At 40.3% G+C, this 25,528-nt stretch overlaps 4 protein-coding genes across 6 annotated transcripts; all 4 read right to left on the bottom strand.

Moving 5' to 3' along the window:
* Positions 1 to 464: 464 nt before the first annotated feature.
* On the bottom strand, positions 465 to 12,561 carry gpt (glutamic--pyruvic transaminase). 2 transcript variants are annotated; one of them, XM_053329431.1, is made up of 12 exons: positions 12,439 to 12,561; positions 11,727 to 11,913; positions 7,226 to 7,315; positions 6,936 to 7,044; positions 6,632 to 6,765; positions 5,093 to 5,336; positions 4,079 to 4,158; positions 3,851 to 3,987; positions 3,455 to 3,629; positions 2,397 to 2,552; positions 1,586 to 1,698; positions 465 to 1,065 (listed from the first exon to the last, which is right to left on the bottom strand). In XM_053329431.1, the coding sequence occupies exons 2-12, from the start codon at positions 11,862 to 11,864 to the stop codon at positions 975 to 977; spliced, it is 1,467 nt and encodes a 488-aa protein (XP_053185406.1). In that variant the 5' UTR covers positions 11,865 to 11,913; positions 12,439 to 12,561; the 3' UTR covers positions 465 to 974. The 2 variants fall into 2 exon arrangements, with proteins under 2 accessions (XP_053185406.1, XP_053185405.1); XM_053329430.1 differs by lacking the exon at positions 12,439 to 12,561 and having other exon boundaries at positions 11,727 to 12,312.
* A 1,277-nt stretch (positions 12,562 to 13,838) lies between these two features.
* Positions 13,839 to 15,281, bottom strand: fuz (fuzzy planar cell polarity protein). The gene has a single exon (XM_053330049.1). The coding sequence runs from the start codon at positions 15,252 to 15,254 to the stop codon at positions 13,950 to 13,952; it is 1,305 nt and encodes a 434-aa protein (XP_053186024.1). The 5' UTR covers positions 15,255 to 15,281; the 3' UTR covers positions 13,839 to 13,949.
* A 1,671-nt stretch (positions 15,282 to 16,952) lies between these two features.
* LOC128368895 (guanine nucleotide-binding protein G(I)/G(S)/G(O) subunit gamma-5-like) lies at positions 16,953 to 18,629 on the bottom strand. Its single transcript, XM_053329803.1, has 3 exons — positions 18,495 to 18,629; positions 17,680 to 17,822; positions 16,953 to 17,419 (listed from the first exon to the last, which is right to left on the bottom strand). Exons 1-2 carry the CDS (start codon positions 18,573 to 18,575, stop codon positions 17,697 to 17,699), a joined length of 207 nt encoding a protein of 68 aa, XP_053185778.1. The 5' UTR covers positions 18,576 to 18,629; the 3' UTR covers positions 16,953 to 17,419; positions 17,680 to 17,696.
* Positions 18,630 to 19,148: 519 nt separating this feature from the next.
* On the bottom strand, positions 19,149 to 25,528 carry ssx2ipa (synovial sarcoma, X breakpoint 2 interacting protein a). 2 transcript variants are annotated; one of them, XM_053329813.1, is made up of 14 exons: positions 25,412 to 25,528; positions 24,114 to 24,252; positions 23,742 to 23,908; positions 23,339 to 23,548; positions 22,425 to 22,535; positions 22,185 to 22,320; positions 21,977 to 22,052; positions 21,704 to 21,884; positions 21,281 to 21,428; positions 20,907 to 21,043; positions 20,520 to 20,693; positions 20,303 to 20,420; positions 19,954 to 20,107; positions 19,149 to 19,794 (listed from the first exon to the last, which is right to left on the bottom strand). In XM_053329813.1, exons 2-14 carry the CDS (start codon positions 24,154 to 24,156, stop codon positions 19,650 to 19,652), a joined length of 1,800 nt encoding a protein of 599 aa, XP_053185788.1. In that variant the 5' UTR covers positions 24,157 to 24,252; positions 25,412 to 25,528; the 3' UTR covers positions 19,149 to 19,649. The 2 variants fall into 2 exon arrangements, with proteins under 2 accessions (XP_053185788.1, XP_053185789.1); XM_053329814.1 differs by lacking the exon at positions 25,412 to 25,528 and having other exon boundaries at positions 24,093 to 24,132.

The raw sequence follows: 25,528 nt of genomic DNA, 5'->3' as shown, positions 1-25,528 counted from the left end.
GCTGCCATAAAGAGGACAAATTAAATTGTAACACTAGCACAAGTACAGAAAAGTCATAAACTCACTTAAGAGACTTGGTGATCTCTATCAAAAATGTGTTAACATAAGCCATCATCTACTGCTGAGCGTATCAGACCAAATACGGCTGTAAAATCCTTGAATGTGAATCCTTTACCAAGGGTGTGTTTTATTGATTACTTTTAAACAAAGCCTCTGTGTTTGTTACCTTTGACGAATAATGTTTTAATTATGCTTTGTTTAATGAACCCACAGACAGAAACTTACTAACCACTGAAAGTTTATGTTTGACTTGGAATGAAAACTGAAGCCAAAAAAGGGTCAAAATATCCAACTCAAACTCAATTTCTTTCAAAGAAAAAAAGAAAAAGAGTTTTCCATAAATGTTTGTGTCTTATTATTTAGTAAACTCTACAAACATGAAAAAAACACAATATACTGAGACGTAATATCAAGACTGACATTTATTTTGGTTTTACAAATCCATTTCTGAATCATCATTCAAATGGAATTTACTGGCATATTTTCCTCGTCAAGTAGGTAGGAATGGAATATATGAACTATTTTTACATTTTAAGCAGCATTACCTTTCCATCAGTTGTAGCTTCTATCTATTTTTGTTAGTTTGGCACAAACATAAACGAGCTACTTCTCATTCGTAAAAATACACAAACCTACAATATAGAGTACATACATCCTTCAAAGCTAAAACAACAAGTTGAAGCTATTATTCTGTCATAATCAACACTAAATGCATGTCTTTATCCAGTTTTTTTTTGTTTTTCGACACAAATGAGTCACTTGTGTACCGTCTGTTAATGTCCATATGAGAAAGTTGAGTAAAGGCTAAAGTGCGTCATCATAGAGACCACCAGAGCCGAGCTGAGAAGGCACTTATTAGTGAATCTGATTTGGCAGTGTTTTATTGTGGTTGGTGGTCTATCAGATGTGGAAATTTAGGAATACTGCTGGGTGAATTTCTGATGGAACTCCTTCACTTTGTTCAGCAGGATCTTCAGCTTATCTGTCGGTGGCAAGATGGTCATTCTGGGCAGGCAGGAGAAGAAAAAAAAGACATTTTTATGGACTTTGAAGAATCACCTAATAATCATTTCAAGAAGAGTGCAACTGGGAAAATGTTCTGTTGTGAAAAGACAGTCATTCTCTTCCTTGAACCTCAGCACAGTTTTTTTTCCCAAGCAGCCAGTTGAAAACGCTTAATTAATGCCGAAATTTAAATATATTTTTCAAACAAAGTAGTGAATATAAAAGGAAATTCTGGCCAAATTAGTCTGCAACCATTTGATAATCAAGTAATCATTTAAATTATTTTCCAAGTAGACATGCCCAAAGATTATGGATTCAGCCTTTTAAATGTAAAAAAAGAAGAAAGACAACTGCTGCTTTCTATGTCTAACAAAAAACTGCATACCATTCGTCTTCGGACTGTTGGTTTGCACTATTTTCTTTAGCTTCATAGATCAAATGAATATTTAATCGAGAAGATAATGGGCAGAATAATGAATAATCTAAAATAAGTTAGTTGCCGTCCTGAATAGTTCCTTACCTGAAGTGGTAACTTCCATCCCTCTGGCCAAAGCCACTTCCAGGAACGAGGCAGATCCCAGTCTCCTCCAGCATCTTCATGCAGTAAAACATATCTGGTTGCTGACCTTTTTCCTAACAAAGAGGAAAAAGAAACATTATGATGTTGAAGCTTGCAATTCGGTTAACATGGGATTATTATACGTATCTGGAAGCTGCTAATGCTAATCTTTTGCTAAAGAAGCTCTGTCTTTTGACTGAGTATGTGTTTTAAGGTGGTTTTTACTTGGCTCAACACAAAGCAACACTGCGACTGTGTGATCACGATGGCGAGCACCGTGACTGGGATTGATCAGATGTCAGTAGGTCAGCTTTACTCTGACCTTATCCTCTGTAAGACTAATCATATTCTCAGTGGCTCAGCTCATCTGCCCTCCCTGAAATTCCAACTGAGCAGTCAACCTTGGGACAGAATTGAAACACAAGCTATTGGAAATCACTTGTTCCCTTTAGCAAACCACATGGTGGATGCACAGTGTACTGAACCTGGATAAAGAGTAATTTAATCCAGCTTGGTGTTGTGTATTAGATGTTTCCATGAGTATTTAATTTATTACATGAGCTGTGGGAGAATGAGGGCTATTAAGGCCATAAAAATAAATATAAGTGACGTGGACAGAATGATTTGTGTGAGTGTTGAGAAAAATATCTTGTATAACTGCATTATGTACAGTATTATATATTTTCCCCTTGATCAGTGTAATTTCCTTGAAGGACAATACAATCAACTTGAATCATTAAAAAACATTTGCAAGAGTAGGTTAAGGACTGACTGTGGCCTCTTTGATGGCTTTTTCAGGGATGGTTATGCGGGGGAAGGAGTACATAGCTCCCTGCACAGGATTGCAGCTGATCCCAGGCACCGTATTGAGAATCTTTTCTGTAAGCGTGGCCTTCTCGGCTAAGACACTTAAAGTGGCGGTGCGCTCCTGCAAGTGAGAGGAAGAAAAGAAAATAATATAATAAAAGAACATAGATGTTCAGAGAAAAACAAATTCAGACAGATGTTAAAAGAATCAGAAAACACATGCAACAGCTGTGACACCAGCGAATTTCAGGTGCATATCAGTTATACACAAATATGATAACAATAAAGTTGTAAAACAGCTTCATAAGGAAAAATACAGTGACATATAATCAATGGTTCAGCATAATATCATCAAAATATCGCACGATCACGCACAGATCTCTAGATGTGCTGTGCGGGTGTCTTGCGAGACCACACAGTATTTCAGTGATTGCAATATTTCGATGACGTTTACAGCTTTAGCAGTAGCAGCAGAGTAAAAGCCATCAGGTAAGTGTTTATTTTAATTAACTCCTGGTGTACTTACAAACTTTTCAATGCATCGACTTATGAGTAAAACCCCTATTTGTATACTGTAGAAGTTTGATAACAATCCAGGCATTAGTGGGGTAATTTCCGATATACACTGGTGGTCCCGTTAGCGCCTGTACTAAGCCGGCTCATGATGGCTCTAACTCCACTATTTTGCGACCAAATGAAAAAAAAACAGCTGAGGCGCTGATTAGATAAACCTCATGGTGCATATGACGCTAGGTCGAAATTACGCCGAACCAGTGAAATTATTTTAATCTGTTAAAAAAATTATAGACTCAAATTAGCAAATTATAACATAAAAATTGCTAGTTAACATCCATATTCCACAGCAATAGAAATTAACTATACACTTGAGAGAAAATGTGATTATATTGGTGTCAAGAGTATTGAAAACGTATGACAGGAGATCATGTTGCAAAACATCCCTGTATTGATTACTTGTCCCATCCTACTGTAAATAATGAGGGTAGTAGAATTTGGACTGTGTACCTTGATGAAGTTGTTGTACGAGGGTTCCCCAGGCTGGGGAGGGTTGACCACCAGATCCATCAGAGCCTGTCCAGGAACAGGCGGACACAAGCGGACTGACACCAGTTTGGTCAGCTGGGCCTTCACTTCCTCGTCCATGTTGATAATCTCCATATAGCCTCCACGGAAGCCACACCTAAGAGGGGAAACAAAATATTAGGGTCTGACAGAAAGATATTTTCTTTAGTATTAGAGTGGAGATTTGCCAATTAAAAGCTTTGCCAATGAAGACGTCATTATAGAAACCTACTAGAAGAATAAATCCAGCAGGTTAAAACAACAATGAAGAACTGATTGTCAACAACATTTTATCAGGACATGACAGACTTATCCAAGCATGAAAATAAGATGACTCACTCTCCCATGTAACACTTTGAGGTGGAGTGGAAGGACACCAGTTCCACTGTATTTGAGTACTCTGGCCCCATCTCGTACAGCACCTTCTTAAAAGAGTGGAACTGGCAACCGTCAGCATACACATTATCCTGGTACACCTGAAGAAAGATGGGGACAGAATCACAGATATCACTGGTGTACAGAACACAATAAAGCAGGTAGATGTTAAAAGAGATGCTGAGATATTACCTCATCGGCCATGAGGAAGAGTCGTTCCTTTGCTGCAAATCGAATTACATCCTCGATGCACTGTCTGCTCTGAACCTGACCTGTGCAAGAGAGGGAGGCTCATTATGGGCAAAGGTTTCAAAGGGTTATATTGTTTTGCTGCCATCTAGTGGGAATGTTTGAGTAGTGCATGAAATGTGTGGTTCTACTACTACTACAAAGGGGAAGACAAAATAATGCTTGGCCCTTTATGCAGAAAGGATTTAATGTCAAGTAAATTAATCCCAGGGTGCTTTGGTTAGCTTAGGCTCCTACTCCCCTCTTCGATTCCACCCAGGAACATTTGTTGGAGATCCTACCCCCTTCCCTCCTGTTTCCCCTGTCTATCTCTGTAAAACTACAAGAATACCTCAAAATAATCTATAAAATATGCAAGTCTTGAGATAAACACAGCGCTCCGAAGAGGTCAAATCATCTGGGACAAAGATAACAAAAATAAGTTTCAAGATTCACTCCCACATTTTTTTCCAGGGTTTTTCAGCCAAATCTTGTGGCAGATAGAGTTTGTTCAGTTGTCAAAGAAAACATTCAGTTGTCATGTTTGTTTTGTTAGATTATGAGTCTCCAACATCCCTGATAACTGAACAGACTTTATACACCTTGGACAACCATGAGATGCAAAGAAAGCAAGAGATTAGAATGAAAGATTTTGTTTGTGTTGTTTTCAAGGTTATGAATGAACATTAAGACTCAAATGCTAAATTATTTGATACATCATTGGGAACAGTATCAACAATCATAACAACATATTCCAAATATAAACTGGAATGACAAGAAAGAACTAAAGTCACACGCCCAGATTAACCATCAAGAAACCATCTGAAACTAATAAAAAAGAAATTCCTTCATGCTCTTTTGTTTTTTCCCTGTAACTAACACTACTTGATTATCTAGAGTGCTGAAGGAGATTATTTAATATGAGAACTGTTGTAAGACATCACAATAGTGTCAATTTAAACCAAAGGTGTTGTGTACCGGTGGGGTTTCCAGGGTTGATGATGCACAGGGCTCGGGGGTTGCAGTGGCGTCGGGCCTCATCCAAAGCACGCTGAAGCTCACTGATGTCCATACTCCAGCATTTTTCCTCATTAAGGAAATAATTGATCTGCACAGCACCCAGTTCAGCAAGTGCAGCTGAGTACAGGGGATACTGAGGTATGGAGATCATAACACCGGTACGGGTCTCACCCTCACCACACACCAGCAACTTGAGCATGGTCTAAGAGGGCAGAGAGGAGGTCAAAAAAATAAATAAATAAATAAACAAACACAAAACAGTGACATGAGAAAACAAGTAAATTCAACAGTGCCTGCATATATGTGCTAACATTTTAGAATCATATATATATAGAGTAGTTTGTCCACATCTCAATTTACACATACAGAAACATGAGTAAACTTTGGAATAGCAAACAGGTGCACTTTTCCCATACTGAATTTCAGTCAGGTGCTCCTCTGGCATGAAGCCTTCATCAGAGTATACAGTGAGTTATTTTGTGAGTTTTGGGGAGGTTTTTTCTTTCCCTTCTTCATCTTGAATGCTGGTCCATCCTATTTTTGCTCTGAAATGCATATTATTTTCCTTCTGATTGCTGTTTGTATGATGTGTTATTCAACAAGAGTAACAGTTTACCACAATTCTAGAAGCTCTTTGACGCTGTATTAAGATACAGTGGTGCTTTTGAGCTGAACAATTATAATTGGGTTCTTTTTTTTATTGTATGTTTTAATGTTTCCAATTTTTACTATAATTGGGTTTTTTTTTTATATAGTACGTTTTTATGCTTCCAATTCTTACTCTTAAATGTTTGTTTTTATGTAAAGCACAAAATAAGCCAGTCAGTCCCACCCTGGGTATGGAATGTGCTATATAAATAAAGCTGCCTTGCCAATAGTATGCTACCATTTTGGTGTTTAGCAGGTGTAATTTTTACAGCAGAGTACAGCAGAATGTGGTGGAAATGTCAGTTTTGACGGTCATGAACCAAACTAGTGGACAAATTAAAAAATGTAACTGATGGTGTCCCTTGGTAAAAAAATGAAGGGATCACTAGAGTTACTATAATTCATCCTGAAGACATCATGCATATTTCTACAAAATTTCAATGCTAATGTACCCAAGAGTTGTTGAGACATTTACCTAAAAACCACAAATCTGACATTAAGGTGACACCAGAGGAAAAGTCAGGGGATAATCAAAGTTGTTAAGATTCATCCTTTGGGCACCATATTTCACACAATACATTCAAGAGGTGTTGAGATATTTCAGTCTTGTCCAAATTGGTAGGCTGACTGACTGACAATGCCATCCCTGCAGCCATACTGCTGGCATGGCTAAAAAAAGGTCACTGATGTCACAAATGCTATTATGAAGGCTTCACGTGACCAGAACAACAACAACAACAACTTTGTTTTGTGATTGTATTCCTATTTTTTTTTGGGGGGGGGGGGAACAAACATAATTGACTAAAAGTACAACAGATACACAAAATTAAAATAAGAGGTGTTTTGTACCACAATGCCATCGCTGGCCCCTGTTGTGAGGTAAATGTTGTCTGGGTCACAGGGTACACCACCATCCCTTCGCTCAACGTAGCGGGCCACATCCTGACGCACAGAGGGTATGCCCTGACTGGCACTGTAGGAACCTGAGGGAGATTCATATTGAGACAAGAGAGGTTGCTATGACAACTTAAAGCTTTAACACAGCGAAGCAACACCAAAGGTAGTACATAAAGAGACTAAAGGTAGTAATTAGCACATGGCATTACATAAAGCTTATTGTGCTTGCACAGAAAAGTAACAAACTCATACACACCCATACTGTTCCCTCCACAGGACTGCAGAATGCAACGTGCTCTACTTTTAGCATCCTCTGGGAATGTGTTGTCATTCAGCAGCTCTGGGTAGGAGCACAGGGCCAAGACCTTAAAACAAAGAGAAGTTTAACAACGGATGGGAGATTATGCCAAATCCTACATGGATTCTGAAGTAAAACTGAGCAACACCAATTTATTTTAAGGAGGAAGAAACCAGATTCAGACACAGAAGTCAGAAGGGAAGTGCTATATTTAGATGAGAGGTTGGGGGAAGGGTAAATGAACAGACCTGTCGGAAGAAAGTGATTGGCTGCTGGCCCATAGCATGTGCATCCCCAATATTGGCCTTAATGACCTCAGCAAAGGGTTTCTTCATTCCCTGCAGAACAACAAAAAAAGGAAATGAGTGGTAACAGCAGACACATCTTATGAGCTGTTTCATAATGTTGTGTTATGTTTCTGTGCACTCGCCAAAATAAATGAGGAAATGAAATTTAAAAATACTTGGTCAACAAAAAAATGGGGCTTGCTGGGAGCTGATACTACCCCACACTGGACCTAAGCAACCCTGATGCTGTCTTTAAACACATATATAACTTTTCCATAAATACTGAAGTCACTAGAGGTTGAATGGCCAGCAGCTGCACAATGTACCACGGGATCAGTTGTTTATTCAAAGCCACTCGCAGGGATGGATTATATTGGCTGTTGGTTGTACTGACTCATGACTTTCCTGCTGTGGGACCTGTGTGAACTCAAGTGGTGGAAATTGAAATATTAACCAGGCTACAATGCTTAGTCCACTACTTCTTTTGCCAAAGAAAACTGCACAGGTAGATTTCAGCACAAGTAAATTCATACTGTTCCAGGTTTAAGTATGAAATGATCATTAGTAACTTGTGATAGGTTCATTTTTTCAAGTTTCAGTAAAACAGCACCATTAAAAAAATTACACTGTGGTGGAGGTTACCAATTTTTTACACTCGTCCACTGATTGACAGCTGGAGGTGGTAATCAAACAATGTAGCGATGCATAATAAATCTGTTAACTTGTTAACACAGAGCTAAAGAAAGTTTCATATTCTTCTAAAAATAGCTTTGCAACTGTTTTATGAAGACAGAACATCATTCATTGTGTTTATCATGACTCAATGATACATACAATATGTTTTGATAAGAAACAAGGAAACAGAATTCTGATTGTCTGCTGAAACAACTCCAAAGAGCACATTTTAATTTAGAGGAATTTAGGTAACAACACAAAGTTACTTCACAAAGTAACTGAATTCTGTTTCAGCATTGTTCAGGAAGGTCATCCAAGTTGTCAGCTGTTCCCTCCCTAAGCTTCTTTATTGCCTCCCCCTCTCACACTGCTTCTCACACTATTAAGTAAGTAGGTTTCTTTACTGACAGGAATAGGTTTTTAAAATAGTTTATTAAGGAAGTTACAACGCATCAGATGCAGAAACCATTTGATAAAAACAATTTAATATATTTGAAACAGCCTTGATGCATAGTATGGGCAAACATGGGAACAAAGTTGCAACATGTACAAACTATCTTATTGTAGTGATACCATTAACCTTCTCACACATAAACACAAGACTTGTTTGACCTCCTAAGTGTACACAAAAGACCTTGATTTAGGACTGAAGAGCAGCAGTGAACTGAATGACAAACAATAATCAGGAGAATTTATTACATAAATAGAGGTATACATATATTATATGAATTTATATATATACACATATGTGTATATACTCCTGGCCAATAATATGAAGTTTCAGGAAGAATGATTTGAGCAGCTGAGACTAGTGACAGGGGACAAAAAGGCATACACATGCACAAAGACAAGCACGGACGCACACATGCTGTTAGCACCAGATGTTTGAAGCAGCGTGACACTGCAGAAAAGCCATAATTGGAGGCTCACACCAACACCCTGCCAAAATCATAACACTGCATAGAGGCCACAAATGGAGATTCACACAACCACCCTGTGGAATTCAAAACGGCCTGTTGTTTGATTTGCCCAATCCCACTCAGAATTTAGGAAACTTGAGTCTCCTGCTCTCTCATTGGTCACAGAGTAGAGGCGTCTCTCAGTCTGGGCCAATAAAAATATAGTGTAGAGATAACACCCCTAGGTCACAATGACCGCCCATTAGTGATGGAGACCTTTGAGAAACAAAGTGACCTCTGCTCCTGAGAACCAAGTCAAAGAGGCTGTGGGTTTTGTCCTTCATCGCTGATAAAACAGTCCAGCAAACAATGCTGAAGTTCCAGATGAATTTCTTTTGTTCAGCCGAAGCTTTACAATGGACACAGTTCATTCATGACATAGTACACCAAAGCTCCTATAAAGCTTTATGCAGTATTAAGCTGAGATATATAACCTAGACAAGAAAATTCACTTTGCATAATTTGATTGTGTGCTAATTAATTTTAATTGATTTCTTCATTTCAGTTGTGTTCCTTTACTTCTCAGTAGGTTGTTGCCAAATATAGTCAACGTTAAGATCAGTGCATCTGAGACGCAATTGACACATTTTTAGAGGTTGGTATATTCCCTTTCTGTCTGGCAGAATATGTGTTAAGACTTTGACAAGAAACTGCTTTGCGTGTCTGTCCCAATAGCGACTGTTCAGGCTGTAGAAAACTTTTCAGAAAGGTCTCCATTCTCTATCAGTGAGCTTCTCATTAAAACAAAGAACACGATGTAATAATTGCATGTGCAGCCTTTATCTGTGCACTTGTTAACTGGTGCAGTCAGTTGGCTCAAATCTGTCTTGTTTCTATTCCCTGCTGCTATAAACAACTAACACATCGTTAGTATTGGAGGGTGGGGAGGTGGAGGACAAGGCAATACTTGTACAGTAAGTGAAAAGCAAAACAAGGTGTGTAGGAAACAGGAGAAGGGGATCACAGTGTGTATTCATGGTGTTCACTGGCAAAAAAAAGAATACCTCTGTGACATATTTCCCAAAGTAATCAAACACCATCCAAACCTCTAACCAAAGTTTGAAAGGGGAGAGCTCTTAAAATGAAAAGGAATGTGTTTTGACGGTAGTTTGAGCAACAGATTAAATGTCTTGAGAAGCACAGTTTTGTATTTCTAAAAACTACTGAGTAAGATTGGAGGACTACAGATGATTAGGCCCACCTGGGTTACATTTTTGCCTTCTGGCAGGTTGCTGCACTATTAATAAGATTGGCAGCGGTACAGTTTGCAGTGAGTGAGCAAAGAAATCACAGAGCTTCCCCTGTCCTGGATGGAATGAGAATGAAGTTATGAAAACTTTCCCATCCCTCATCATCTCAACCGGACTGCAATTAATTCTCCTTTTTGAACATCTACATATAGATTCAATAACACCTGATCAAACTCTTGTGTAGCTGAGAAAATAAATATGCTGTGGAGAGAGAGAGAGGGGGGGGCAGCTGCAGATGAGCATCAGTCAGAGCAAACAGGAGAGAAAATCTTTGGTTCCAGTGAGCCATCTGATTAAAAGGTCACCACTTCATTATAGGCATTACAATCCCTGCTGGCTCATGTTGCTGTACCTTTCACCTGTGCAAGAACCTGTTCACATACTCATCCCTTTCTGAGCAAAGCACTCAAGAGAGGACACTTTTCACACCAGACTGCACTCTGCACACTAACCGTTGGTTGCCACATCACCATAAAAAGTGTAAAAGGACAGGATTGAATGGTGCTTTGAAGCAGCAAGGAACTAACAAATGGTTTTATGTCATAGTGCTAATAAAATAAAAAGGACATATAATATCTTGGATTAAAAAACAAAATAATTTCCTACTAATCACTGGACTTTTGAGAGGGTCATTCACAAAGATGACAAGTCTACGCTTGCCTAAAGCTGTTGTCATTTTTAAATTGTGCAATGGTGGTCAGATCAGCCAAGTTGGATGCCTTTGACGGTGGGGACTGTCGGAGGTAAAGTGAGGTAACAGATACTGTATAAACATCCCAAGTAGGTCAGAAAGTAAGACACAAACAGGACATAAAAACGCTATCTCTGGATTAAACTATGGACTTTCACCTCTCTATTAGGATCTTTCCATAAGTAACTCTGGTTAAGAAACAGGAAAAAACAATGAGAGGCTTAAAAAACAGTAGTTAGAGATTAACATTGCAAAACAGAAAGCCAGCCAGTAACATTCGAGCTTATGACACATCATCAGGATCATACCAGTCTAAAAAATATCTGACCAGCCTCAGGAATTACTAATTAACTGATGGACTTTGGCAACAGGGCAGGGAGGAGGCCCATGAAATGATAACACAGACAGTTGTCTTTTGGGATAATGCTTAGATGCACTTAACCAGGAATGTTAAGCCAAAGCCACAAAGCTTTTGTCATGCACGCACCTTATCCTTACGATTTTCAAAACCAGTTAACATTTAAAGTTTCCAGATAGTCAAATATATTATGATAGCACATTTGGACAGATATGAACACCAATTTTCCACTCTTTGATTTAAAACAGAACAGAAAAACAGAAAATTGTTTCAACTAGTTAGATGGAGGACTAAACTGTAACTTTTGGGGGGGTTTTTTAATCTAAAATTTGCTGGGTAAAATGACACAGTACAGTTTTCTGTCCATAGTCCCAGATAAAGATTCTGAAAATAGAGACTGTGCACTACACAAAAATCATTTTAAATGCACAGGTGAATATGTAAAGTATGTCTATAACAGAACAGATGCAAATCGCACAGGTGATACAGATGGCATGCATGTGGTGATCAAACAGCCTCCGGTACAAACCTCTGAGAGCTCCTTCTCCAGCTCCACAGCCCGTTGCACGATGGGTCCCCGCACTGCATACTCCACCTTCTTCACCGTGGGGTTCATGGTGTCAATGGTCAACACCTTGGTCTTGGACGCCACTCCATTCTCGGACATTTTCTCCTGTGGAAGCCCACGTCGCGTTGCGCTCAGACTCGACAAGGCTCTACCGGGAGAGGAGGACAGAGGGGGAGAGGTCAGTGAGCGGACCCTGGGACCACCGGGCTGCACTCCGCCGCTAACGGCTAGCAGCTCGTTTCGCCCCCGGCTCAAGAGCCGCACACCTCTGGGTGATAACAACTGCATCCGTGTAGCTGACATGACACCCAGTCTTTCTTTCTGAACAAATTTGGGAAGTGTAAAAGCCTCTGCGGAGCTCCGCGACCTGCCCCTTACGCCGGTTGCCAAAGTTGTGCAAATGCAGCCTCTGCACTCCTAAAATGACTCAGCGCTCAGACCTTTGGACTTTTCAGAGATGATAGGGCTCATGGAGTTTCGACAAAATACTGATCTAATCTCAAGATGTTGCCTAGCACCCTGACTGCATCCACACACTGACTAATTTATCCACTCTGAAGTTTTGGGGTATACAACACCATGCACAACACATGGTAACACTACAGCCAGCCCCCTTTGTGTGGCTTCGTGTCCATCGTTATCCCACCCCCCTCTCCTCCGTTACCCTACGCACCGTGAGGCTGTCAGTCAGACTGGGGTCTCCGGTTACTCAGCCTACAAAGTTGCACAACACTCTCAGGTGGACACAACCAGCGAACCGGGAGCAGCTTCCAACTTTGTCCCGACCTCGCTGCACCGCGCCTTACTGGACTCATGTGGCACCAGTGAGTGCAGTTTGGGAGGAGACTTTGTAGGATAATTTGTGAACCAAGTAATTATGAATGCCCCTCCTATTTCTGGACCTGGAGCCACTTAAGTTTCCCATAACTTCAGTGGATGTTTACTGCTAATTCCCTGAAGAAAACTAGTATGAACTGGTGTCATCAGAATAATTTAAAATATGCTATAAATCGTGGTTTTGATGAAAAATTAGGATTACTGAAATATCCCTAAAGGCATATACAGTATTTTTGTTGATTTGGTGATGGGGTCAGACTGAGGGAACAAGGCCAGGACTATGGACACATTTCCCAGTTTATCATAAGACTGTTCTCTGACAGACTTTCCTCACATGAATCTGATGATAAACTGATTATAATCTATTTACAAGCATGTCACTAGTCCTCATTGTGACTTTCTTTGTGGCCACACACTGAAAAGCCAAAGCAGAATACCTTTCTCGAAATTACCGGTACTGTTACAAACAACACAAAACATTGCATTATCATGACTTGAAGTATTTATTCAATATAATGGTACTTGTGTTTTGTCAATAGTCATTGCCACCGTTATTATAGCATTAAATGAAGCAGAATGCAAAAGTGGGTTCTTGTACTGTAGGCACTTTCACATCCACTAACCAGGCTTGTGCCACTGGGTTTTTCAGTACTTCAAATATGAATATGTGAGATATCATAAATCTACTGTGTTGTTACCATTGTGTCCAGTGGAGTCCAGCCGCCACTGGTGTCCACTGTCTGTACCTCACAGGAGGAAAACATTTGAGAAATTAAGAACAATAATAAAACATATTTTCTCTCATTACCAACTGTCCACAATGTATTTATTTAATGTTCAATTCTGCAGCAGGAAAGATGTCAAAAGTCAAAGAACGCATACAAGTATATTTAGGATTAAAACTAAAGCAAACCAGTATTGTTGTCTGTTTTTGAAGGCAACTGATTCAAAATGTTAAAAAATGAAATAGCAGGCACATCTTTATCACAGTGTAACACTTTCACCTGACTGTTGGATAGTTTTTTAGATTCAGTGCAAACTTAGGCTGCCAGTGAAGTTAGAAATGCACAAATGTGCAACAGTAACTATCTTTCAAATGTAAGACAAAGCTCAAAGCTGTTTCATATTTTCATCAGCATTACATTTTTACAAAAAAAATGTCTTGTGAGACTGTTAAAAGTTGTATAATTGTCTGTTGTACATCTATTTCCATCATTGGCTTCACAAAAACTGGACAGAAGGAAGCTCATTCTTCTACTCCATGATCACTTTGTCAACAATAACTGTGTATGGTTGCAGTTGTGCTGAATAGACATTACAGGTTAATGACTCATATACAGTACATAATTAAAATGCAGTAGCTGCAGTGATATCAGAGAGCGTCTGTGTGGCCACTGTACGGAGTGCAAGCGTGGGGACTGAAAGTGGGATGAGCAGGAAAAGCTGGTGTTGTGGTGTCTGCAGTCCGAAGCTTTTACACTCATCTGTAACTAAATAGCACTGAAGCGGCTGGTGGGAGAATCCCAGGACGAAATCCTCGGTGTTGCCTCTCTGAGCCCTCTCCTCTGGGCTCAGTGTCTCCTCCTGGCTGAAGTAGCGTGTCGTGCTAAAGATGTAGAAAAGCTTCAGTAGTTCCCAGCAGCGGGCTTTGGAGGGCAAAGGAGGGTCACCAAGTGGGTGATTAGTGGTAGTTCGCACACAGGACACTGAACGTCGTGTTTCTCGGTTGATGAGAAGGAGTGCCAGCACATCAGGACGCAGGGATACAGATCCAGGTAAGCAGCGGTCTCCAACAGCCAAGCAGTCTCTCAAGGTCTCCACCAGAGGAGACCAGAACCGGCACACCAGCCCACTCTCAGCTTTGTGCAGGGACGGGGTCGGGCCACACAGCACGCACACATCTGCCCCTGGGAGCAGCTGGAAGCGGAGCAGGCGGTGGGCCACAGTGGGGCTGCCCTGAGGAAGGAAAACTGGGTAGTCGCAAGAAGCTGATCCAGAGGCTGAGAGGGACCGCATCAAAGCAGAGAGTAGCACAACTTCCTGTGGTGCCAGGCGCCACCACTTTTCAGTGGCCGCTGCTATCCTCCCATGGACGATGAGGCAACCGAACTCACTGTCTGCAGATTGGGCAAAATTCTCCACAGCCTCTTGAAGGAGAGCCGGGTTTGGAGGCAGCAGGGAGTCAGCACAATGTGTCAGGTTACCCAGGATGCCCTCTTGCCTGTCCTCCAACAGCTGATCGATGAGGCCAAAGCAGGAGCGTAGGTCCCTCTTCAGCCTCTCCACATTCCTCATATTGGCCAGCTCGTCCTGCCCCAGCACCAGCACCATGCAGCTCCACACATTTTCCAACAGACGCTGTAAACGCACCTCCTCTTTGCTGCTGTTGCCTACACCTCCTTGTCCACCTCCTCCTCCACTCACAGCAATGAGCATCACACTGTCCTGGAAAACTCTCCACACTACTTTCCCCTCGCCTGCGGTCTCACAGCAGGACAACACCACTCCTTGACCACCTCCAAACATGTGGACACCGTTCAGGGAGCCGATGACCGAGAAGGGGAGCTGCTTGGAGGCTCCCCTTGTGAAGAGAGGAACCCCGCTGCTGGCTGTGAGGCAAAGGAGCTGTAATGACCCATCCTGGAGCATCATCACACTAATGGAGCCGATTCAGTGTTCATGCGGTTGATTAGCCTATACAATGACAATCATTTGCATCAACAGGCTGAACTCGAAAACTAACCAGCCAGCTACTGTGACACAAACCAAATGCTTTAACTCCTTGTTTGTTTGTTTTTTGCTAGAGAAACCGTATATAACATGTGAGTGTAAGGAATAAAGTTACCGTCGTATCCACAGCAACGCCGTCCCATGATTCATGCTTCAAACTGCCGCCGGGGAGGAGGACGGTTACATTAGGCTGGCCGGGCAGCAGTTTCCCCCGTTACCATACACTATTATTAGAGGCCGCTGAAAGAGCAGGAGAAACGGACAGACTTGTGTTCAGTCTCCGGAGTTAATTCATGTGTCCATTATCAGCGTCGTTCACCGGTTTTGTTGTTTTTTTTCTTAGTTCCGACAGCCGTGTGCTCACTTCTCGCGAGAGTTGGTGAGTTGCTGTTGGTAACTTTATATTGTTGGTAATGCCAGCAGGTGGCGCTGTGACATCGAGACGCATTCAGGTGCAATACAACCATAATACAACATAATCAGTGTTGCGGAGTATGTACCACAGTCTATGGTATGTACGTAATAAACTACAAAATTGATGTAACTATAATCTGTTACAGCCCCCCACTCTCTCTCTCTCTCTCTCTCTCTTGAACTCACTCCCCAAATCCCTCCATGATTGTAAAGACCTAATCAAATTGAAATCTCTCCTCAAAACTCACCTTCTCAAATCTGCTTTTAATGTTTAATGTTTTTCTTTTCTTTTTTCTCTGCATTGCTCTTTGCACTCAAATTCATATCCATATCTTTATATTCTGCTTTTTTGCATTTTATCATGTCAATATGTAATGTAAGAACATACTATAGTACACCCTCACTACACAGAAATGTAAATTACTGTTCCTTTCTTGCACTGTTTGTCTGTTGTTTAATGTTGATGCTCATTGCTTATTCTTTTGAAAAAGGTCACATTGAATTTCTTGTACTTGCTACTTGTTGAATACATTTTATTCTAATATACATCCACCGCAGCTCAACAGGGGAACAGCTGGAGGAAACACAAAGAGATTTTAGGCTAAAGTAGCAGATATCCCCTTGGCATGACTAATTCAGACTGCTGAATCTCAAATAAGGTTCAGATACACTTTTAAATTTTTATTTTTTTTAAAACGACTGTGGACACACTGGATTTTGCCCCACTTCACTTATATTGAAAGCATATTCAAATATCTTTTTAATATGAACTGAAGGAATACAGTGTGGAAAACCTCTTTCAATATTCATTTAGGCACCTTACTGTTTTAAGACAAAAATAGTGAACCTATTGTTTAAATACATAAACTACTGTACTTTGCTACTCTGAGATACTACATAGGTAGTATCATTTATGACAGAAATATATGATTAAATACAAGAAATTAAATACAATGGTGTCAATTTTACTTATAGCATACTGATACACTTTTAGGTAAAATTAAGAATATAAAAATATTACGATGGAATATATATCATAACCAAATATGGTATGTATAAGGATTATCTTTGAACACACTGATATTTAAACAGTTGATCACTGATTAGACAGCTGGGCCCAAAACACAATTTTTTACAATGGAATTTTTAACCTTCCCATGGACGGAGGCTTTCTGCTGCAATGAACATTAAAAAAAGGAAATCCCGTGACTTTTAAGCTATTTCAAATTTCTATTCCATGTTCTAGCTATAAGCGGTTTATTTTACCATATTAAAAAATAGAAATGCTCCTGGCAGAGCTCCGTCAGCTGGTTTTCACAAGCGGTTACATCTATCATCTGTCAAACTGATGAGAAGCAGAAAATAGAAAGCTAATCAATCAGCCAACATTGGAGTAATAAAGAATGTTTTTTATTTATTAAATACAAAAAAGTCCAGAACAGTGATGACTAAAATAGAACAATAGAAAAGGCACAATAATTTACTTGAAAATCACACTGTGCCATGAAAAATAAAACTGTCTCCTTTCTTCTACTGTGGCTGAAAATAGATGATCATCTTCCTGACATGATGCCAATGTGTTCTACACTCAAAGAGATCCCGTGGCAGTATAATGGCTTGGCATGAGGAGCAGTGTTGAGGTCAACTTTTCCCTGTAGCATCAAAATGAAGGCCTGGGGAGACAAAGATCGAAAATAGATTAGACACAGGATATGAATGAATTAATGATGGTGCCTGTGTTTCACTTTCACTGTACTGAGACAAATCTATTTAACAATCACAGCAAGGCACCCTTTTGAAATCCGAGGTCTTGATCAAAACACTACTGTTCATACATGTGTTAACTTTAAAAAAAAAAGGATACAAAATAAATCACACCAATAAATTGTTCTGAATATATTTGTATGTGTATCTGAGTGGGCTAAGGACTCACCAATGAATGCAGTGGTTTCACAAGAAGGAGCAGACCTTCTGCGGCCTGAAAGGGTTGGTGCTGGAGGACACACCAGTGAGCAGAGGGTCTTGCAGGGCGTTCTGCATGCAGAACTGTTGAAGCTCTACAGCTGCCTGGGAGACCTGGAGACAAAACACCAGCAACTTAATCCATGACATGGGTGCCGGAGAAGCTTCTGAAACCGACATCCTATGTAGTTCAGAAATGCAATCTGTTTCACCGAGTGCTGCCAAATTTACTGTTTGAATCATCACCGATTAGGGCATTCTGGGTAAACATATTCTTGTATGCATTATACTTAATTTATTCTTTCTAGTGAGCTGCTCTCAAAGATGTCTTTGTGTTGAACGTATGCATCTACTGAATACGATACAGAGAAAGAAAACATACTGTGTGCATGCATAACATCTGCTGACTGCCGTGCATTTTAATCAACGACATCAGAAATGGTACTTATTGCAGAGGGGCCTCTGCCCTCTGGAAATGTGTAGAGATTAATTAGGTTACATTTTCGGAAGTTTTGTTACTTTTAGGAGGTTAAATTGTTACAACTCCGACTGCCTTCATTAAACAGGTCTCGACTTTATCTTTTCTTTCCTAAATGTTGAGTGGGCAATCTGAAGAATAACGTTACAGCAGACAAATGTAATGCTTCCCCTTCTTTTCTAAGCAACGCCCTGGTGTTGGTGCCTGTTGACTAGCGGCTAACGCTGGCACAGCTAGCTGCTAGCGGACCGGGCTAACAAGATGAACCCCCATTTTTTAGTAGAAAAAACATTAAACCCGTAAATTACCTTGACTCTATTTATGCTCGCCTCGAAGCGGAGCTGCTGTACGACTTTTTTCATCGCTACAATATTGGAGGAGCCCGACATTGTCGATGTGTATATCAGAGATGAACGCTGGGCGGTGTGTGGGCTTAGGGGCTCGATGTTGAGACAAAAGCAAAGATGATGACATCCGGATGCCGGAGGTGTTACACCGGATTTGGTGACCCAGCAGATTCGGTGACCTGTAATGCTGAAAGAAGTAGCCTACCCCGATCCTTTATTTCAGTAGCAAAAATACTTGATTGCAAGTAGAAATCCTACTTTGTATTTTATTATTTATTTATTTTGAAATCACACTCAAATAACTAAAGCAACAGTAGAAAATAGGGCTCAATTTTGTAACTAGCTACTGCTTTCGTACTTTAAATAAATTTAGCAGGTGATACGTTTACGATATTTACTTGTAATTGTGTATTTTTACATTGCCCTTTATTTAAGCAAAGGATGAACTTGTACTTCTAACACTGCAAGTCACGAAATCTGATGGGTCACCAAATACGGTGTAACACCCTTTCTTTTATACAGTCTATGGTAAAACCGCTTGTTGCAATCACTGCATTTCTTGTTTAAATCCACTAGCGGGCGCCACTTTAAAGAGAAAATAAAACAATTCATTAAAAAAAAAATCTTTATTGTACTCTTACACCAGCAGAGAAGAGAAGACTATGGTCATCCTAAGCAATTTGTTCAACATGCTCCCAGTAAAAGTAAACTCATAATTTATATATCTACATTATGTAAACATTAGAGTTAATTTTACAGTAAAACTTAAGCTTTCAATATATAAATCAACTGTAGAAATCACTTCAAAGTCATATATATTATGTATATTTTTAAAAAATCACTACTTGGTACCCTTCTCTGACTGAATATAGCTTAATTTCTCAAATGTCAGTGTTGATTTGTTTGCACACAGAAAAGAAATTAACAATGGCAAAATCATTAAAGTGCTTTCTTGTTCGATCAGCTTTGGTGAATGATCTGCGTATGTCCAACATGAAGCAACACAGCAATGATGTTGGGGGGAAAAAAAAGAAATGTTCATCAATGCTGTGGGAAGTCAGCCATGCATTGATGTTGAAGTGGATCACTTGGTGGGAAAAAGGCACTAGAGGGTCTTCAAGTGAGGCTGTTCTCATCTTCACCCAAAGAGAAGACACCCAAGTCCCCACATCGAACTCTGTTTTTTGACTTGACTCGAGTATCTCCATCATCAATGATGCTAGACTCCTGTCGGCATCTTCTATTTGAAGGTCTGGAGGAACTGAAAGAGTGAGAAAAAGGACAGTGAATGTGTATGACAATAATACCATCAACAACACTGAACATTTTCATAGTATTCAAAAAGACACTCAAAACACAGGAGACAAAGATGCAAACCTGCATGAATACAGACAATAGTAATTCAATGACTTATTTATACCTGCTGTCTGGTATCAGGCGGAGTGTCCGGTAAAGTTCGGTTGTGGATGGCACAGTAGCACTTTGTGCAGGTTTAGGAGTGGAGAATGTAGTGTAGGTTGATGATTTGGCCAGCTGAGATTTTGTAGAAGATATCCTCATCTCTGGCTCACTTCCTGCAAAGCAGGGGGTAAGGCAAAATTTAAGTAGTTATATATTTTTACCCCCATTCTAAATAGCTTGTATTGTTTATTCCATAGGCTCCACAGTCACCATGCACTGTACAGAGCAAAGACTAAGAACATGGTCAGCCCTAAAAAGTAATTTGTGCTACAGAGTTAATGATATCACCAAAAATGACACTGACTTACTGATTGATAAGGCACTTTGACCATCAGATGAGGAAAATCTCCTACGGTCTGTGAAGGGAGTGATGTTCAAAAATTGATTTTTTAGCCAAGAGGCACGGTCCTCCTCGAAGGCCTTTTTCTGTGAGGTACAAAAAAGATTAAAAAGGAAAGCAATGCAATTAAAACACTCACAATATGAGCTGAAAAAATATGGCACAACATTAGAAGATATGAGTACCTCTCGCCCCAGGCGAATAGCAGCCTCTGTGAAGTTATTTCTCTCCCTCTCAAAGTTTCTCTTTTGTTCCTCAAAGAGTTTCCATTCCTCTTTGAGTCGCTCTTTCTCCTCCAAAGTGTAGCAGTCATTAAGAAGGGCTGCAGTCTCATCATCAAATGATGTGTTGAGTTGTTGCTGCATGGGCAGAAACAGACAAACACACTTTGATTATATTTTAGTCTAAATAGTTCTTTAGTGTGTCAGACTTCAACAATCCACAACAGAAAAAAGTAATTTATCTATGCTAGGATTCTTAATTTGCACTTGTGAGAAGCATCCTCTTGGGATTTGGTGCTGTATGGATCTACAGACCATCTTTGGTCTTAAGAACTGGCAGACACCACTGACCTGGAGGAGTTGTTGCTGTGCATGAATGAACTCTTTGCACTGCTGCACTTCACGCCTCATCCTCTCCATCTCATCCTCGTGGGTCTCCCTTGGTATCACCTCTTTATTAGACTCCAGCTGATTGTGCACTTGAGATGCTTATCAAACAAAAACATCTACAGTTAATAATCTAAATTGCATTTCAGGCATGCTATATATCTGTAAATACTAAAGGGAACTGCTATAGATTGTTTTTAGAGTCTGACTTTAGCAATTTCACATGATGTTTGTCTAAAATGAATCCTAATGGCATGTCAATCACTTGATCTCTAAAACTGGAGAGAACTACAGTCACTTTTTCCGCATTTCAGTATATGTGACAATGCTTCTTGTACCTTGGCTGTCTAATTTTTCCATGTGGCTCCTCAGTTTTCTCCACTGCTGGCGGATGCTGTTGGTGAGCAACTCCCTGGCATGTTCACATGATTGATCCAGCGTTTCCCTGCTAGAGTCACCTGCTTTCTCTTCCCCATCTGAATCGGCCTGAGAAAAACAGAGGAAAGAAATACTCTCTTTTTAACATACATGCATTTCATTTCATTAACACATACACATAGAAACGTTCTTACTGGTAAGGTCGAAACCTGCAATTATTAATCCAATGATCTAGGTAGTCAGTTAAAAAATTATAAATTTGGTTAGTTGCCTGTCCATCAGAAAACCAGCACCCTGGACATTTCCTGCATCCATCATCAAAGCTCAACTTCAAACACATTTATTTGGTTGCTATTTTCGTGAGGAAAAAAAGCACCACATACCTGCTCTTGACTCTCATCAGCAATGGCTCCACTGCTGGAGGATTGGCGTGGACTCAGGATATGTATCATCTCCCATTTCATCTGCTGGAGGACTTTCTTAAGCTCAGCATTCTCCAGCATCAGGGACCTATGACTCGCCTCGTAGTCACTGAGCAAGGACTTGTACATCATGCCCTCATGGCTGCAGAGAACAAGTGTGCAAATAAAGCTAACCTGATCGATATTACAGTCTAAAAATATGGCCTACACATGACAAGATATATTAAATGATACCTGGCTGTCACTTTTGCAGTCTTCCAGTGGCTCCTTTTTCCATCTGAGCGTCCCAGGCAATTCAGCATATCAATAGCTAGTCGGGAAAAACAGGGGGGGAAAAAATCATGTTTTGTAATTTCCAGGCAAAAGCAGAAAAAGGATTAAAGCAAGGCTTTCATCACAAATCTTACAGAGCTGTATGTATGCATGCTACACACTTTCTTACTTATTTTTTTGTCCTTTCTGTCAACCAGTAGTTGGCCGAGGCGTTCTTTGAGCTTTGCAGATTCTCTTTCTTTTCTCTTGGCATCATGGCTGTACTGGGAGGCACGACTGGCAATGATACTCTGGAGCTTCTGAACCTGTCAAGGATGATGAAATCATGACAGTTCATGTATATGCACTTCATAAATTTGTGAAAGTCAAAACGTGACTGTTACTGGTTGTAATACAGAAGGTAGTCTACCTCATCTTTTTCAGTTTTCAGGCAGCTTTGTAGAGTCTTAATTTTGAGTTGTAGCTGCCTCTCGGTCTCATGTAGACCCGATTTCTCCCTCATGGACAGTTCCAACTGATCCTGGGAGGAAAAAACACAGTACATAATGAGATGGAAATATTTTGAACAAGCGGTCAGTTCTGGGTTAAGAGTGGATTCTTCAGTAAAACCCAATAATGAAAAAGGACCAGTGTGTAGGATTTAGAGGCATTTAGCTGTGAAGTTGCAGATTGCAACCAACTGAATAACCCTCCGATACCTTCAACTTCCAAGAGCGAAGGAGAGCTGTGAATCTTGCAAAAAATCAAAAGGCCCCCTCTAGAACCAGTATTTGTCTGTTCTGGGCTCCTGCAGAAATTCTCCGTAGAAGAGGACCCAGTCCTTAAGGAAATATAAAGGGCTCATTCTAAGGTAATGAAAACACAAACAAACACTAATGAAAACAATTATGAATACTATATTCCATTTCTGCCAATAGATCATCCTAAATCCTACACACTGGTCCTTTAAAACTGGTAATGTGCTCCACTTAATCTTAACTTCTTCATTGGTAGTTTAAGCCAGAAGAGGCCTTTTTGGCATAGCAAGCAAAGACAACTTAGGAGATACAAGACTATTGTTGTGCTATACAGAATGATATTAAATAGTAAGAGTTAACCAGGAAACTCTTGTTGTGCAGGGATTTAAGCTGTTTTGGTCTCTTTAGTCTATTAGTCATATACATTCCTTTTCAAAAGAATGAGAAGGGAGGAAATTTGCTGTTCAGTCAAAAGTCTAACTACAGCTTTACTTCAGCACACAAAGACTATTATGGTTTGAGGTTAAACAGAACGAGACTGAAACTGGACTAAGAAGCAACCTTAGAAACCCCCCGTCATGCATGCCTTGAGTCTGGAGTTGTTCATCTGAATGTGCTCTAAGGTGCTGGACTTCTTTAGCTGTTCTTTCTCAAGCTCCTCTAAAGTGCCCATGCTGCGCCTCTGAATCTGCAGCAGTTCATACATGGCATTCAGAGCTGGCACTGTGCTTAGGGCAGCTCCCCCTGGTGAGATGGCCTCAATACATGTGGAGGAGAGTCCCAGGGACACGAGCTCCTGTGAAAGAAAGAGGATTTATGTCACTATAGTGGAGTTGTATTGAATTACCTCCATAGCAAGTAGAAGGGGTCAAGTTCAAAATAATAAATGGCCATAATGAACATTTGAAAAAAGAAACAATTTTACAATAAATATAATGTGAAGGCTGTGCATTATAGTTTATACTGAAGTAAACCAGAGCATTTAGTACCTGATTGATGTATGAGATGCACTGAGGAATATTATCCTCTGTGCAAAAGGCACTTATCACATTGTAAGAGCTTTTGGAAAGGGGCAAAGAAGAAAGCATTGACACGAGGTTGTTTTGTCTCGAGGGGGACATTGTCACATGTGATATACTGGAGAGCTCATAGTTTCCTAAAAAACAAACAAACAGAGGACACAGAGAAAAAAAATCATGGAAAATTCAGGCACATTACATCTACTACACTTTTCCCTTCTCTGCCGAAGATTGAATTAGGTTGCGGCTCTAAAATGAGAACACAAATATAGGTCACCCCTAGCCGGCCTTTCTATATTTGAAATATTCTGCCAGACATACCACATTAGTAGAGAAACTTACCCATAGATGTCTCTATTGGCACTGTTGTCCACCACTCTCCCATATCACCGACACATCAGGACACAAGGTCATGAGTTATCAACCAAGGGGCGGATTAGCAGCCAGGCAGTGGATCAGAGGCTCCCACTGGAACAGAGCCCTGAGATGGAGCATCAAGCCATGAGATCGACCAGCAATAGATAATCTGGGCCAAAGCTTCACCCACACAGGATTAACTGCAGATGTGTGCCTCTGACAGTCCGAGTGAGATTGGAGTTTAAAAGGGTCCTCCCACTGGCTACTGGCAACTAAATTGCAGGGTAGTAAGATGATCTCATCCTCAACCAGAGGATTTACAAAAATAAAAATGACGGCGTCATCATCACATTACAGAGGGGCTAAATCTAAGAGAGCATAGGTATTTTAATACTTTTGTGCCTCTGGGGCAATATTATGACATATTCTGTTGAAACAGGCTGAACCAGATTTCTACCCTTGCCACTCCCACTTCTTTACTATGTGCTATAATGTTCCAACTAGTGTTCAAGCCAGAACTGTTAAGCACATTGTGTTGATGAACAAAGGGGGAACATTGCTGTCATTTCCAGCCATGCAACTATAAAGCCTTGAATGAACCACAACTACTAACAGAGGGTCTGCTTACTCACTCCAATGAATGTCCTTATCTTGTAAACCAGAAGACATCCTGCTCAACTTTTATCTTTAAGTACCAAACGTGGACATAAACGCGATAAACAAACATGACTAAAGGCAACAATGCTTTTGGCGTTGTACTGTTGAGTGCTCTTACCTTTAAGTTACATGACATTAAACAGCTAAGTTAGACAAGTTAAGTGTACTGGTAGTGGTAACTTAGCGTAGCTAGATTTATCGTTATGTTAGTTAATGTTTGCTAAGGCTGGCTAGCTTGCTAAACCCATGTTTTAAATTCAGTGGCCACAGTCGTTTTTGGTGAAATAATTTACCACTTTTAGCGTTAAGTAGGTTAAACTAGACAGGTTAACTTTATCTCACATTCTTGGTTTAGAAAATTAAGCTGATGTTAACGGAGATGAGGTGTTTACACTCTGCTTGTTTGTATAAAAGCTAAATGCTACGTTTCACACAAACAGACACATACGCTCCACGTTACCTGTAACTACAACGGCGTGAAATGGGTCATCAACAAAACGGGCAGATAAAAGTAACAAAATGTTCCTTCACGGAAACACCAACTACCTGAGCCGTACCGTGTTCAGTCGTCACCTTGAAAAGCAGCAGAAACTCGAACAACCCCCACCTCCACTTTAAAAACTCACCTATTTCACTCTGGACGCTTTGAAGCACACGACAGGAGGTGAGCAGGCTACAGCTGATTGTGTTTTTTTGAAGTCTTTCCCTCAGAGAGCCTCAAATCAAACGTCACTGTTATTGGA

This window comes from Scomber japonicus, chromosome 12 (genome assembly GCF_027409825.1).
Source record: "Scomber japonicus isolate fScoJap1 chromosome 12, fScoJap1.pri, whole genome shotgun sequence".
NCBI lineage: Eukaryota > Metazoa > Chordata > Actinopteri > Scombriformes > Scombridae > Scomber > Scomber japonicus.
The sequence above is the reverse complement of the archived record's forward strand: the minus strand, read 5'-3'. Positions and strand labels throughout refer to the sequence as shown.